The sequence below is a fragment of the Plectropomus leopardus genome, chromosome 5 (genome assembly GCF_026936395.1).
Source record: "Plectropomus leopardus strain MGB_pleo_1.0 chromosome 5, ASM2693639v1, whole genome shotgun sequence".
Taxonomy (NCBI): Eukaryota; Metazoa; Chordata; class Actinopteri; order Perciformes; family Serranidae; genus Plectropomus; species Plectropomus leopardus.
Window position 1 is genome coordinate 14,877,849 of NC_142180.1, and position 16,171 is coordinate 14,894,019.

At 37.4% G+C, this 16,171-nt stretch overlaps 2 protein-coding genes across 6 annotated transcripts in view; both read left to right on the forward strand.

The window, feature by feature from the left end:
• Nucleotides 1–1,951, forward strand: part of csnk1g2b (casein kinase 1, gamma 2b) — a 48,702-nt gene extending 46,751 nt beyond the window's left edge. For all 5 annotated transcript variants that reach the window (XM_088077567.1, XM_042515025.2, XM_088077569.1 and 2 more), the window contains one exon: nt 804–1,951. In XM_088077567.1, coding sequence (XP_087933693.1) covers nt 804–858 — 55 coding nt within the window. In that variant the 3' untranslated portion in view covers nt 859–1,951. The remainder of the gene's footprint in view (nt 1–803) is intronic.
• Nucleotides 1,952–4,360: 2,409 nt separating this feature from the next.
• On the forward strand, nt 4,361–14,803 carry mfsd12b (major facilitator superfamily domain containing 12b). Its single transcript, XM_042515016.2, has 9 exons — nt 4,361–4,631; nt 6,088–6,298; nt 8,774–8,906; nt 8,979–9,164; nt 9,361–9,453; nt 9,578–9,670; nt 9,829–10,002; nt 11,664–11,758; nt 13,629–14,803. Exons 1-9 carry the CDS (start codon nt 4,361–4,363, stop codon nt 13,762–13,764), a joined length of 1,392 nt encoding a protein of 463 aa, XP_042370950.2. The 3' UTR covers nt 13,765–14,803.
• Nucleotides 14,804–16,171: the final 1,368 nt, after the last annotated feature.

The window sequence follows — 16,171 nt, forward strand, 5'->3', positions numbered from 1 at the left end:
CCTTTAGATTAAGATCCAGCACTTTGTGTTGGTTTCTATTTTAAGACTCATTTATACTCATTTTATGTACGAAACTAGTGCCCTCATACTTCCATGCATCCTCTATATTGGCATAGATGCAGCCAGTAGAGGGCGCTTGAGGGCAGAGTCAACAGTTTCTGTCAACAGCAAACCAGGCAGTGGTGGAGGAGTTTGTATAATGTACCTTTTAATGCAAGCAACTAAATAAACAGAGTTGCTCTGCCTATTAGACCATTAAATACATCACAACGTAGACAGACAAGTCTTTGCGGTATATTATTGATTAGATCTGTTGTTTATCAAATGTCTGTCATCTATATGAGAATGCATCTGCATTTTCTCTCCTTTGTAAACTCTGTCAGGCACATGCATACTTGAAAAAAGCTGATTAGAAACTTGGTTACCTGCACACATAACCAAGAATATGTTTTCTCCAGGAGAAATCTCACCCTCTATTCCTCTACCTCAACTACAGAAGCCAGATTTTCTTATTTTCATGACATCTAAAGTAAAAGATTTATAAGAGAAAGTTGACTGTGTTTATTTAAGTGCATGTAAACGCACTGAATGCAGTAAATAACAAAGTGAAATTGAAAGTTTAGTGAATCAGGAAAACAGATTTAAAATTAAAGCAGTGTTGAAATCCAACCCTAACAACGTCCTGACGTCTTAACAAGCAGCATGTTAAGTGCTTTATAGAAACATCAACATCTCATTTTTCTGGATGTGTGTCTTATGACGTCTTTGATCCTAAATTGAAGTGTTTCTTTGTTTTCCTGCAGGTGCTGTTGTTTCTTCAAAAGGAGAAAGAGGAAAGCCCTCCAGAGGCACAAGTGAAAGAAGAGAACGGAGAGAACTTGAAACATTGTGGTCACTGTCAAGTTTTAAAAGGAAGCAACTACACAGACCCCCCGTCCCTTATCTCTTTCCAGCTTCCCCCTCACCTCTTTATCCCTCTCACCTTACCCCCCTGTCACTCTGTACCTCCCCCCCTCGCGCTCTCTTTCTCGTTCTCAGTGCTCCCCGGCTACTGGCGAGTTAAAGGAATGTTGCAGTCCTACTGACTCCACAACAGACTCTTGATTCCTTTATCAACGAAAAATAAACGTACCTGCATTACAACGGGGGGCTTGAGAAAAAGTAAAAAAAGCTGTAACAATGAAACTCGAATACCGTGGCGTGAATATGAAAAAAGATACTGTTTGAAACAGTTATTGTTTAGATTCCATAAGAACGCGTGTTGTTCAAACAGTCAGCTGTTGATCAGGGGGAACCACTTGAGTGGTTCAAGTGAAAGAAATCTGCTCCTAAGGAAACTGTTTTTTGTTTTTTTTCTTTTCTTCCTTTGGTGTGTGTTTTGGGATCAAGGTAAAGAGGAAAAAGGTGAACTATGCTGATGTTAAATCTGAGCGACACAGGAAGCATTTCATCTATAAAACAGAATTTGGAGGATTTTTATGTCTTTTTTTTCTTTCTTTTTTTTTGTAATTGAATCCTCAGTTTTCAAAGTCAAATCCCTGCATTGAAAACTTATTTTTATGTTGTAGTGTTTCTGGAGTTCAGTTCTTTTCCTCACTCTGGCTTTCTTTTTGTCTGTCAACGTGGACTTTGTAGCACAGTCACTGGCCTCAGGTACTGTGGAAGATTGAGAGAAACAGATATTAAGCTCTCTTATTATTATTGCACTTTTGGAAAAAAAAAAAAACAATTACCATGGAAAACTTTAGGTTTGAAATTAACAATTAAGAAAACAACTTAATAAAGACTGATCTAGGAAGAGTCAACGCTTATATCTGAGTTATGGCCGAAAAAATGTTGTCGATTTACGTGAAAAAAAGAGATATGTCTTTCAATTTTTATTTCTTACATCAAAATAATTTACCAGGAAATCATAGTTTGTGCCTTTCTAAGTAAAATGTTTAAAGCTCAAGTGAGTGTCCCGCCATGACATTTTATCTAATCTGTCCCAAATGCTCACTGGATTACTGTGTCTGACTTGGCGTGCGTACGTGTGTGTGTGTGTGTGTGTGTGTTTGTAAATGTGGAGGTCTTTGTAAGTGAATGTGTTAAATGATGGTGTGCACATCACTTGCTCTCACATATAAGCAGTATACATCCATGCCCTTCATCCTCTGCTGTGACAATCAACACATCTGTACAGTGGTGCTTGTTTTGCGCGAGATCTGGACTGTGTGTTTGTGTGTGTTTGTGTGTTTGTGTGTGTTTGTGTGTGTGTGTGTGTGTGTGTTGTGTGTAAGAGGTATAATAGACAACAACCCAAATCTGATTGAACTGTTGTTTCATTTTGTCATTAGGTCACAGACAGACATGCAGCTCTTTGAGGTCAACTTTATGGGCTGCTGTTTCAGAGCCTGAAAACAAAGGAACCTTCCCAAATTTCAAAGTGCACTGATCCAGGAAAAAAAAAACCAATTTTCTGATTTGAAGTTCATTGCAGCTGCTATCAACTGTAGTTTCATGTAGGGCTGCAGCTCATGATTATTCTCATTATTGATTAATCTGCTGTATTTTCGGGTTATCCTAGGCCCTACAGTCATCTCTAGATGTGTTGCTTTGTCTGATTAACGGTACAAACCCCAAATTTGTTCAATTTACAATTCTGAATTGGTCCTTATATATTTCCTGTTGGAATATTTTCAGTGTATGTGAATGACATCAGCTGTAAGACCAAAAAAAGAGTGAATTCTCACATTTCAAAACACGAAACCATCATGTATATGGCATTTTTGCTTAAAATTTGAAAAATGATGAACAGAATAGTGGCAGATTCATTTTCTTTTGACTGTTATCATTGCAGCTCTAGATTCATGTATCCCTTAGATACATTTTTTTGTGTTGTTTTTGTTTCATGGCCAAAACAAGATGTATGTCTGGCTTGATGCTCTTGTCTGTAATCAAGATTGTTGCCTATGGTTTCCCAGCTCATCAGAGATTTTAACAATTATGGCCTTTGATTATTTAAAGAAGCACTCTTGTATTAGGCTGGGCGACTCACAAGAGGCTGAATTTTTAAAAAGTGGTCAAAATTTAAGCAGCAGGAGCCAAGTGTGGGCCATATTCCACACTTTGTCAACTCTGGATCCTACATTTTCCAATAGCAACTGCATCGTTTGTTTAATCAGATCTTTCCTTCCTACCCATTTCCCCTCCTTTGAATCCCACATGTCCAGTTTACAGTGCAGTCTTTCTGTCCAAAATGTTACATGTCAAGCCCAGAAGGTGACGGACTTTAGAAAAGCTCTCTCCAGAGCTGAATACCTGGACGTCTTGTGTAAAATCAGCGGAGTGTCCCTTTAGAAAGACCACTTGAGCCTCATTATTCTGATTCATTTAAGTTTGTATTTTAAGCTGACACAGCAATTACTGACCAGTGATGTCACCACTGTGTGATTGCCATGGTCACCAAAACCTGTATCATGAAATGGGAACGGGAAGTTTAGGTTGTTTTCCACTTGAAGCTTAAGGCAATGTTGCAAATGTATAAATGCATACTGATGGATTTGAAACAAGTAACTTGACATCAGAGGCCAGTTGAGGTGCTAAAATGAAGATTCAATGTTGCTTCAGTGTCAGTTTCAACATTATTCATCCAAAACACAACTGCAATGGAGAAATCTGTGGAGTCTGTTTACTAATGACATTTTACTTGGATTTAATCTGGTCTTTTTTTCTTTTTCAACGTTTCCACAACCCTAATTGATTTTAAGTTGTGAGGGAGGGATGCATATTTGTTTACGCACGATTTAAAGGACTAACGTTGGTTCTATGCTTGAATCACTCGCCACGTGAAGGACACAAAGAGGAACCAGCTGTATTTGCTAACGGTATTGTAACTCACGAGTTCTCATAGCCACTCATAACCACGGCTTGGTTATTCATCTAATTCAGGCTACACCGGAGGCGTGTACATTGCAGAGCTGTATAATAACTTTAAAGACAAAACAAATCTCCAGATGCTCCGAGGACGACACGCGCTGCAGCGGCGCGCTTTTACGCGCGAGGTCGTCGGTGTGTCTCAGGTGCCGCTGATCGCAAAGAGACGCTTTTGTTGGCGCATTAAATTATTCAGCTGAAAGCTAAATCGGTTCAGCTGACCAGCGTGGGGACCCAGCTTGGCATAATCCATTACAATGCTTTTTCTTTTATGATTTATGGTGAAGGAGATTTTTTTGGGGGGGAGATGCTCAGACCAAGGTTGAACTGTGTTTTTGCTCAACGTCTGTTAGTGTAACTATTTGCATTATGTATTTGTAAATATGACAACGACAGATCTCTAATTGTGAATAAAGGAAGTTTTATCACAGGAGTCAAACCAGTCATGGAGCAGTTTGTGCCTGCTGATCGCTCTCTGTCAGTCTGCAGGCGGCTTTGTTACGCAGCGGGACATTTTCTGAACGACCTGTGCGCCTCCATGTGGTTCACCTACCTACTGGTCTACCTGCACTCCGTGCTCGGCTTCCAGAGCACCTATGCAGGTGTGATGCTGCTGATTGGGCAGATAGCAGACGGAGTCTGCACGCCGCTGGTGGGATATGAATCTGACAGAACACCGTGCTTCTACGGCAAGAGAAAAACCTGGCATCTATTGGGTGAGTACCTGAGAAACCAGTTTGACTTGAGTTAAAGTATTTTTTATTTTTAACAAAACACACTCAAAAGTAGGCTGCGTGTCCGTGGTGGAAGAAGTATTCAGGTATTTTACTTGTGTACAAGTATATATTTACGGCAGAGTGGAAATAATGTTGCTAGAAAAAGTCCTGCATTACAAATTTAAAGTAAAACTGCAAAACCATTCGCATCATATAGTAAAAGCACTAATTAAAATGGCTTATTATATATATGTATTTATTTATTAATTTATTTTTTAAACAATTTTAGTTTTTCACAATGAGGGGAATTAGTTAGCCTTCATGAATGTGAATTCCATAGATAAACAAAAAATGAACATGATTCTAAGATTACTTAAAGTTGATGAAAGAATATCAATTCTTTTTTGTGTATTGCCTACATGAGGCATAATGTAATTAAATATGTTGGTGGTAGGAGAATTGACTGTAAAAGAGATCTGAACCGAACTTTTTAAGTTTAAGTTTAAATTGTGCAGGTTCGATCCATACAATAGTCTTTTCTCACTTTTACAGGAAAATAAAAAGGACAAATAACTATATACATAGGCGGTATCATTTAACAAGCAGTAAGTCTGGACTAAGTCTGGAATTTATTTTGAGTTGTTGTATGTGTGGCATCATTTAAGTCCATTTGCATTTGTGATTAGAATTTTCCATAAGGAGGTTCAAACTAAAGTGCTTTTTGCATTCACTCTCATTCTTATAAAACAAGATTCTCTCAAGATAATATTGATGAAAAATGTGTGTTTTGAAATTATGAAACTGAAACTATTTGCCACTAATTTTATGAATGTGTACATATGAAATTATTTTGGATAGATTAAGAATATTTATGTAAGATGTTGACTGGTTCTGTTACCATTTAGAGGGAAGAAATATGTTGTTTTTTATTGCAAAAAGACACGAATTTTGAACCTCCTTATTTTGTATGGAAAATTCTACAGTCACAAATGGGAATAGACTTAAATAATGCCACACATACAGCAACTGAAAATAGAATCCAGACACTACGTTGAAATATTAGGCTACATGATAGAAGACTAGTAAAGCAATGAAAACAATAACAACTTTTAAAGCCTCAAATGTTTTTATTTAAAGCCTTTGTAGCTTTCCTTCCTCTGAAATGTAGTGGAGTTGCATCAAATGGAAATACTCAAGTCACCAATACAGTAAAAGTGTACTTCCAAAATACAGCGGCTGAGTGAAAGTGGCCAGATTGCCTCTTTGATCACTGTAAATGTCCCCTCAGGAATGTTTAGTGACTTCATGGACATGAAACCGAAAAGAAAAACATAATAATACATTTTATGTCATAGTATTTTTATAAAGAGAGTATAAAATGCTCAAAATACTATTTATGTTATACTGTTTTACAATATTGTGTAAATTGTGAAATTATTCCCCTTTTTCTTTCCAGGAACTGTTTGTGTTGTTGTATCTTTCCCCTTCATTTTCAACCCCTGCCTGGCCTGTAACGACAACACTCCTCAGTGGGCTGCGATTGTTTATTTCTCCCCCTTCATCATCATCTTCCAGCTGGGTTGGGCAGCCACACAGATCTCACACCTCTCCCTCATCCCAGAGCTGGTGTCCAGCGAGAGCGACAAGGTGGAGCTCACTGCGTACAGGTGAGGTGACACCATCAAGGTATACAAAAGTTTTGCAACATGAAATGCTTTTTCGTTGGGAAGAGACTGTACATTATAGAGAGGGGATCAGTCTGAAAGAATTCTTCACTACAAGTTGTCTCTAAGCTGTTTTTTATATGTAGAGGTTTTTTTCCACACTTGCTAACTGAGTTGCTCAATTTGATGAAAAATTAGAATTATACAATATTTTGGAGTGAAGTACTTCTTTCACCGTTTGAATCCTGGAGCAACATCACTGTCCTTGTGCTGCTTTCAGACACCTTTCACAAGTATTTAACCTTTGAACCCTGAGAATTTTTTTTCCAAAAACACTGGAAAAAAGGCAATAAGGATCTTGGTGAGGAATATTCCACAAATTGCAAGAAATTAGTTGATAGAAAATTATTTTTAAAATAGCAAGGGAAAAATATCTAGAGAAAAAAGCTATGAAAAAAGCTATATTTATGATGATTATTATTACATATTACACATTATGTTACAAAATAATGATATTTTTAAGCACTTTTTCCAGGTAATTTCCTTGTTCATATTTTAACTTTCCTTTTTAAATTATTTTTAATTTTAATTTTAATTTTTTTTTATTTTAATGTTTTGTTTTTACTGGTTTTGTGATAACTTTCTTGTACTTTTCACAATTTTGTTTGGTCATTTCTTCTGTTGTTGCTCATTGCCTCCTTCAAGTGTTTTAGAAAGAAACTGAGCCAATTTGCTCTGGTTTTAAGGAGAGATTTGTAACTAAGTATTTGGTGTGCTCGTAAAAACATCTTACATTGTTGAAAATGTCTGTTCAGAGTTCCAACAGCAGCATTTACACTTGGATTACGAGGAATCTGTTGGAGAATTTAAGTTTTACTGGAGCATAGTCACAGATTTACATTTTGCGCTCTCAGTGAAAAAAAAAAAAAAGAAGCGAAACTGTTGTGACTGGATATTTTTCCAAAACACTTAAATCAACTTCCTCTTTAATTTGATTACTTAAAGATGGACACAGTTAAATTTACTAGCGTTATATTCTAAACACACAAAAAAACAAACCCCCAAACAAACAAGAAAGCAATCAAACAAAAAACCCCAAACAATTTCTAATGATTACACACAGGTCTTTGGGGTAACAGCGAAAGGACTTTACAGTCCGCTTTAACAGGACTGAGACTGCGCCCGGCTGACTCTCCAGAGACCAGAGAACCAGCACGCGCGGTGATGGAGATCACGAGCGGACACACGCTGGAGCCACGAACTGTCTGATCAAACTAACTCATCTGAATCACACAAAGTGTCTGTTAACAGACTCTGATTTCACTGAAAACAGAAAAATGTTCATGATACTAAGCTGCTGGTCTGCTGGTCTGTACATAACATGAAGACCGAGCTAACACTGATCAACAAACAGCGTGCAGGAAAATGTTTATGTGTTGCTAGGCAACATATGCCACGTCCAGTGGTTGCGGAACTATTTGCGTCGGCGGAGCCAAAAAAATCATTAATTAAACAAACAAATCACAATCTGTTGCTTGTTACTATTAACAAATATAAAACGCTTGTGATGCTGTTGTAAAAAAAAAAAAACAATATCACACTCGAGGTCGTGTGTTGTGCTGTATATCATCACGGCTGTGATTATCTACGACCGAATCACAGCCGTGATGATATATAATCACCGCATCACTCCCTCTCCTGTAATATTGACAAAAAAGCCCTGCCGATCTTAGCAGACTCTGGGCTCCACAACTCCTCCTGATTTGAAAATATTCATATATAGCTGTTGTAACTCACTTTACTTACATGTTGACACAGTTCAACTTGCTAGCTTTATATTCTAATAAAAAAGAAGCATCAACAAATAAATAAAAACAATTTCTGGTGATTACACAGGTCTTTTCGGGCAGCAGTGAAAGTAGTTTACAGTCAGCTTTAAAAGGTGAGAGTCGTCAGGCTTGGAAGAGCAATGGTATCAGGAGTAAGTAGACAGTCATAAATTGGTATGGTTACAAAAAGCAAAATTACCCTTTATCATTGTCACCGCATGTAAATTCAGACTTGAATATTTAACTTTTTCTAAATCTGAAAACAGTAACAACAGGTTTTGCTCTTTCACTGTTTATGTATGTTCCCCTCATCCATCCTATTTTTTCCCCAGTCCCATCTTTCCTGTCTTTGACAAGCTGTTATCACATCCTCTGGTGAACCGTCCAAACTATAAGAGCAGAGCTGAGAAAGCTGCCTGTGCTCAGCTAGTTGCAACATCAAATTTGTCATATTACGCCAGTGGAAGTGAAACAATAAGGCAGAAATAGCAACAAAATTTCTAGTGAAACGAGAATTAACTTTGCTATTTCATCATCAGATCAAATCTACAGTAATAGAGCAAGAATGACAAGATACATCTGTTTGATTTGCACCTTTCATTTAAAGATGTAACAAATAAAGGACTGTGTGATTTTCTTCTTTGTGTAGGTATGCCTTCACTGTAGTGGCCAACATGACAGTGTACACTGTGGCCTGGCTGCTCTTTCACTTCCAGGCTCAGCACAGTGTGGACCCCTCCATCACAGGCAACCTGGGCCCTGTGGACATCCCTCTGTTCAGGGTGAGAGGAGAGAGGCCAGAGGGATTATACACTCATGCGAAATCGTTATTTCAACCCTGTCTCTGTCTGTAGATGCTGGCCCTCATTATGCTGGGTACCGGGGCATTGTTCTCACTGATATTCCACGTCGGCACAAAAGAGGATGTGGTGGCCCCAATGAGCGAGCATCAGCTGATCGCACCTTCCCCTTCACAGGAAACTTTGCCTCAGCCTGTATTTCAGTGGAAGCACTGGCTGAAGGAGGCCTCTTTCTACCAGGTGACTCCTAAATCTGCGACTCCTGTTTTTTCTCCCTCTAGCTCTCACAGGGAATAGCTTCTTAACTCTGCATTGTTACATTCAAAATGGCCATTAATAATGTTAATGCATGACACATCTGTTCACTAAAACATGCAAAGAATTGGAACAGAATTGGTCCTTAATACCTTTTTTTCTTTGTTTCATTTTCTACCAGGTAGCATTTCTGTACATGTGCACCAGACTCATAGCCAACCTATCTCAGACATACATCTCAGTTTACCTCACCAACTCACTGATGTTACCAAAGGTAAGGCCTATAGACAGGTGAGGCTGCACAGTGTGTGTTCATACAGTGACTCGTGGAGCCCATTGTGAAGCCTCTGTTTGGGAAACGTCTGTATTGTAATGTAATTTCCCCTCTCTCTCATCAGAACTTCATTGCCATCATCCCTCTGGTGATGTACGTCAGTGGCTTTGTTTGCTCTCTGGCCATGAAACCAATCAGCAAGCTCATAGGAATCAATGTGAGTTTCTGCTTTTTGAGATACATTTTAATCAACTCATTTACCACATTGGCAACAACACTCCATTGTGTTATGAGTCCATGTCTGTTACATGACCATTCAATTAGAGATTTGAAAGAAAGGCTGTATTGAAATGAAAAGTATTTGACTGTTGTCAGAGCACCTATTTCATTGGCCTGTCGCTGGTGCTTGGCTTTGCCACCTGGGTGTTTGTGGACAAGAGCATGGGAGCTGAGAGCATCTACGGAGCAGCCGTACTATTGGGAGCCGGTTCAGCTACTGTCCTCATCATGTCTCTGTCCATGACAGCCACACTCATCGGGGAGCAGACGGTAGGTGGAGGACACTAACCGACAGCAGTTAATAGTTTTGCAGGGGAGTTGATGTATTGAGGAATGAAAAGGAAAAAACATATGTTTTATTTTTCTTGCTATCAACAAATCCAGCCCAGCTGCCAGAGGAAAATGTTGGCATTTGACTTTTCTGCAAACTATGTATATGTAACATTTGTATGTTTCATACATATAATATGAATGTTTTTATAGCGACATAGTTCTGATTACATGTACATGAGCTGACTTTGTCATGTTGGAGGACAAGGGGGATGTGGATGGCATGATACCTGCTAAGCAGACCACTGTTGGAGAGCAACAAACAACAACTATTTTTTTTCAGCTGCATTTTTCCAGGAGTGATTGTGCCACCAAAACTGGATATTTTAAGCCAAAACATGATCTTTTTATAACCATAACCAAGCAGTTTTTATCATCAAACCTATCCACTTGTTAACCACAGCATTGTTCTAAACATACAGAAACATAAGGTTTCAAAATATCCACTACATAATAACGTACAAATGTTACATATTAGTGGTTTGCAAAAATGCACAGTGCCAACATTTATTAGGTTATTAGGTTGAAAAAACCTGTAAAAAAAAAAAAAAGCCAGTGCCAATAATGAATTGATCCTAACAAGTAACCAAAGCCTGATATTGCCCTATCTTTTATCTCTGTGTCACAGAGCTCCAATATTGTCTAATCCTTTAAAAATATAAAAATGATACACACTGTTGCACTGGGTATGCAAATGTGTATTAATTCGCAGCTGAAAATAGTCCCCAACAAATTTCCAATCTATTGGAAACATGTTTGCTAAAAATGACAGTGCTCGGCTGTTTTAGGAAATTACGGAGCCTATTTTAAAGTGAAAATATAAGTTTGTGACATGAGTGACAGAGCAGGGAAGTCAAAAAGTGCTGATACGCATATTGTGGATGTTGGTCTTTTCATGGGATTTGTTGAAAAAAAAAAGGGCAAAAGCTGAGTGCACTCAGTGTCTGGGTTAACAGTTATAACACAATAGATTACGATTGTGCCATAAATTGCCTTTGAAAAAGCTAACAAATACTAAAAGTCACATGTGACTTCAAAAGTAAGTAAATTTTACTTTGTGGGTCAAGATGAGGTCAAGATAATTTCCATCACAAGGCAGGCATAAACAGCCAACTGTTTGTTTTAAATCTCACATTAGTATCAGCTGTCCAGTCACAGGAGAGTGAAGTGAGGATCTGCAACTTGATAAATGTGTGTGTGTGTGTGTGTGTGTGTGTGTGTGTGTGTGTGTGTGTGTGTGTGTGTGTGTGTGTGTGATATTATAAAAGCAGTCAGTTTGTTCTTGTGCCACTGGATCACTATCATGTTGGAGGATGCTTTGGGAAAGCTGTCAGCTGTGAAATGAAATGGGAGGGTTCGTAGTTGTATGTTTGCATCACAGCACATTTTACTGCTGTCACAGCTCTCCTCATGTCTGCCTGTCTTCACTCGCACTGTGTGGAAAAAGAAGAATGAAAATATGCTCACAGAGAGTCTATTGTGTGTCTTATTCACAGAGGAGAGCGCTGTGAGGAATTGTGTCGGGTTTTCAGATAGATTTCATTCCTTTGTTCTTTGCTGAGGTGACTGTAATAATCTTTGATATTCCTCTTGTTTGGCAGCAAAGTGGAGCCTTTGTTTATGGATCGATGAGCCTCACAGACAAGCTGGCCAATGGTGTGGGGGTCATCGTCATCCAGAGCACACGACCCTGCAGGTGAGTCTCTGTGACTGTCACTCTTTGTTGGCCTTTAGCAATCCCTCTCACTAGAACTACATTAACCCTTTAATACCTAAATCGACCACAGTTTTCCCGTGCTGGCAAACTTTTTTTATGCTAAAAACTTGTTTTTGCTGTTTGTATATTTTTTTGGTGTTGTTCTGCTTTTTCTTGTTTTCAGGCAATTTTCTGTAAATTTTAATAAATTTCTTGCTAATTTTGGGGCCATTTTTTTAGTTGCTTGCTGACTTCTTCTTCTTCTTCTTCTCAAGACAACTTGCTCGAGTTTTGAAACAGTTAAAATGAAAGCTTAAGGGAAGCTGAAAGAGAAGAAAAGACGCGGGTGTTTCCCAGAGACGGATCAACCACAAAACAGTGTTTTTCTCTCAAAGCAAGGGAATCTCTAATAACTTGGTGATATCGGTGTTTTAATATGTAAACTTTCCCGTGTTCCATTTTTTGCTAGTAACCCCTTAATTTGAAGCAATATCTCCTTATGACCCCTGCTAATATAGAAAATAATTGTGAGTAGAAATAAGTACAAGCACAAGTATGCAAAATATAAATTTAAAAATAGAAATACAGTAAGAGTAAACAATTAAAACAGTATGTAAATTTTAATATTTAAAAAAATATATGTATAGTATGCTGAGTATGTAAGTGTGTAAAAATATAAATGTAAGAAATAGACAACTAGCGCATACATGTGGAAATTTCAGTTATAATATGGATAATGTTTTGAGTGTGGAAAGTGTGTAAAATATAAAACTGTGCCTTGTGCTAAAATGCAATGTATAAAACTAAGCAATGTAAAAAAAACTAAAAACTAAAACTAAAACCAGGAAAAAGTAAGAAAATGAGCAGGGGCGAGTGCGACAGGCTGCACGCACAGTGGCACAAGCGCATGGCAAGTGTCAACAAGTTATCGAGCAGAATTTAGCTGTTTTTTTTTTTTATTTAGGGTGATCAGCTTGCAGCCATTTTTGTGGACGACTGCTCAAAAAGAAAAACTGTTGATCACTGAATCATTGTTAGGATTTTTGTCCACATAACGCCTCATTCTGAGGGCCGTCGTCTTTATTCAGTGGTTGCTAATGAGGGGAGAGCATATGTTCCTGCATGTGGCTACCTATAGAAAAAATGTTGCACCCAGTGTCTTTTTTCAGAGTGCTCCAACTCTATGTGTGCCCGCTCCATTTATAGTTGAATATCTAGAAACTTTTCGGAAAGGCGCTGGTGTCATCAGTGCTGCTCCTTTAGCTGTCTGTCTCGAGCTGTATGATCCAACAGTCAGAGACAATCACAAGAAAGACAGAAAAGCCCATTTGTGGGAGCAGATTTACCAAGCTGGGTAACATGTCCCTTCATTACAATGAAACTGGCACTGTAGTGTATTTTTATTCTACGCACATAACCTTGCTGCCTGAAACACTCAGCAGAGCACCAAAACATGTGTTATTCCACATCTTGAAATAGTCTCTACCAAAATGCTCTATTTACTCTGGTTTGAGTAATATTTGCAAGAAAAAAAAAGACTTTATAGGAAATTACACAATGAATATTGGGCTTGTTTTTAAATATCTGCATCTTCAGTAGGAACCAAAAGACTTGAGGCTAAGTTTTACACGTGTGGTATTGAGAGATATGATTGTTAAGGTTAATTTTATATAATTTGCTGTAAGAATAACACTAACCTGATCCTTCAATTTATGGCTATGTGTATGCTTTTCTCCGTCAAAATGAATTCACTCAATTGAGGAATTTTCTTGCCTCATGTTGTGAAAAGTTTCATGCAGCTTTACTGCTTTACATTTATTTTCGGGTCAGTTTAACAAAGGTTGTTCCCATTGTCTTTCCTTTGTAACAGCACGGAGGCCTGCTGCCCAGACTGTGTTTGGTTTTATCGTGACGTGATGGTGACAGTGACCGGTGGCGTAGCCGTGGCTGCAGCACTTTGCCTGTTCACTCTTTTAATCTGGCCAATCAGGATACGGAAAAGTTAGGGTTCAACATCTGCACAACGCTCTCACACCTGTGCACACACACAAGAAATCAGGCTCTTGTGTTAGATTTAATAACCTACAGTATTTTGTTGGTGGCAGGTCTGTTCTGGATTTTTCTTTAGATTTAGCCCTTTTCTGTTTAAATCTACTCTTTCAGCAGGACACAGAGCACAATTGTTTTTAAAATCCTCAAAAACTCCTGATCTCCCTAATCTACTAAATATTTTGGCGTCTTTATTTTTTTTAAATAAATATTTTGAGGTTTGGAAAGGAAAGCTTTCGGTGTAGAGAATAAAGCCATGCTACCACCCAGTGTACGAATCTGTAACTACAGTACTTTCCAGGAGAGGATTGTAGGGTTTTTGAACTGAAAATTACTGTATATCAGAAGCTCATCATGGCAGGTGAAGTTTGTGACTAGAAAAAGACCTTTAAATGGATACAGTGGTATGGAAAAAACGTAGAAACTAAAATCACAGTCACACAAACTCAAAAATACAAAATATGATGTTTCATATAGATATCTGTAAATCAGGGCCAAGGTCATCAGATGACAGATAGATACCATGATCTATTTATATTCATATGGGCATACATGAGACCTGTGCTGGTATTATAATACAGTCCACCTCGACTTTCTTCAGTGAATGAAGCCAAATGTTTTCGTTGACTTGGTAGCAATTGTGGCGCAGATCCAAGGACCTTGAACTCGACACCTTTTGTGCGTGCGTGCATGTGTGTGTGTTTGTGTATGTATAAGCATGAGCAGTAATGATTACCTGGCTGTTATTATTTGTACCACTTGCATTGACTATGTTTACTGTAGGAGAAAAACAAACAAACATTGGTTGGGTAGTAAATATAATCTGAAAATGAAAATACACACATACTGTATGTTTCTGTACTGAATGTACCGAAGGGAAAACTGCACAGCAGAGACACTGAAAAGAAACAGGAACTAAAATGATTTTTCCTTTTAATAATTTCTTTAATTCCTTCATAATGTTGAATCTGTTTAAAATATTAAACCATTTAGTAAGCTAACACAGTGTATGTTTTCTTTCTATATTTTGGATATTTTATAGTCTTTGTCTTTCTTATTTGAATATATGTTATAATGGCTCAGTGAACAATGACATTATAACAACTTGGTCTTTCCCATTTAAGAACCACCTTGTGTCCCTCAAAGGGCTACTTAAAAAATGTTCCTCGGGACCTCAAAACCCAAATTTCAGTAGGATACAAATTTTTGTGAAATTAAATCTTCTTGTTATGGAATTTGTTTTACAAACCATTTAAAAGAAAGAAATAACCAGCAGTTTCATCCATCGTTTTTGAACCCTGCTTTCTCTTGAAGTGTTTAGTTCATTGTAATTAAAGCAGGTGTTAATGTGTCTTAATCCTTGATTTGGCACCTTTTCTGTGTTAATCAGTTAATCTGATGTTATTTTTTTTCAATTTGCAGGTATATTTTTGCGTTCATGTGTCACTCTTTTCTGTGCAGCCTCATTCTTTTTTTCTGTAGACTAAGAAAACAGGCTCATACATGTTTATAAAATCAGTTTGCTTTCAGTGTAATCTTTACTATATTCAGTGGAAGTATTCAAATCCCTACTAATAAAAGTACGGATACAACATTGTAAAAACTCCACTGCAATTTCCAGTCCTTTGTTGAAAATTTTCCTTAACTAAACTTATATAAGTATCAATGGTAAAATGAACTCAATGCAGAAAATAGCCTCTAAATTCTTATAGTAAATCATTAGATTATAATTACTTGTGCTTTAATGTAAGCAGGCTTTCACTGCTATAGTTGATTGTGGTGGTGCTTATTATAACTGTATTGTATAGGACTGCACTTAATGGTTATAATGTGGTGATTATTTTTTCTATAGATGAACTGATTGTTTGGTTCATAAAAAAGAAAAACAAACAAATCGCTGATAATTACTACAATTACCAAGTGTGATTCTTTCAAAATAAGGTTTACAAAATTCCATTTTTTTCCCATTAGTTGTCAGTTCATTTTTTGTCAGTCAATATAACATTTAAGCAAAAATCTCAATCTGTGAAGCAACCAGTAATTAAAGCTAAAAGTAAAATATTCTTCTCTGAATTGTAGTAAAGTAAAAGTATAAAATGAAATAAAAAGAAAATACCTAAAAGCACCTCAAATTTGTACTTAAGTACAGTACTGCTTGAGTAACTAGTTACATTCATCACTGCTTGTAGCAAGAAATGAATAAGCCGCTGTTCAGGGACTATATTTCCTGGCGGAAGACTATGATGACGATGAAAGTTATTTTTTACAAATTTATTTTGATTTGGTTATCTATTTTTAATATATATATATTTTCCCCTAGATTTATTGAGTATTTAAAACGTATGTATCTGTGTCTCTTCTCTT

Excerpts from the sequence above, each read along its gene's own strand:
- mfsd12b (XM_042515016.2), top strand. The coding sequence starts at position 4,361 with ATGGAGCAGTTTGTGCCTGCTGATCGCTCTCTGTCAGTCTGCAGGCGG. Across the intron at positions 8,907-8,978 it reads TGGACATCCCTCTGTTCAGG|ATGCTGGCCCTCATTATGCT; the intron begins GTGAGAGGAGAG and ends CTCTGTCTGTAG. Across the intron at positions 10,003-11,663 it reads CACTCATCGGGGAGCAGACG|CAAAGTGGAGCCTTTGTTTA; the intron begins GTAGGTGGAGGA and ends CTTGTTTGGCAG.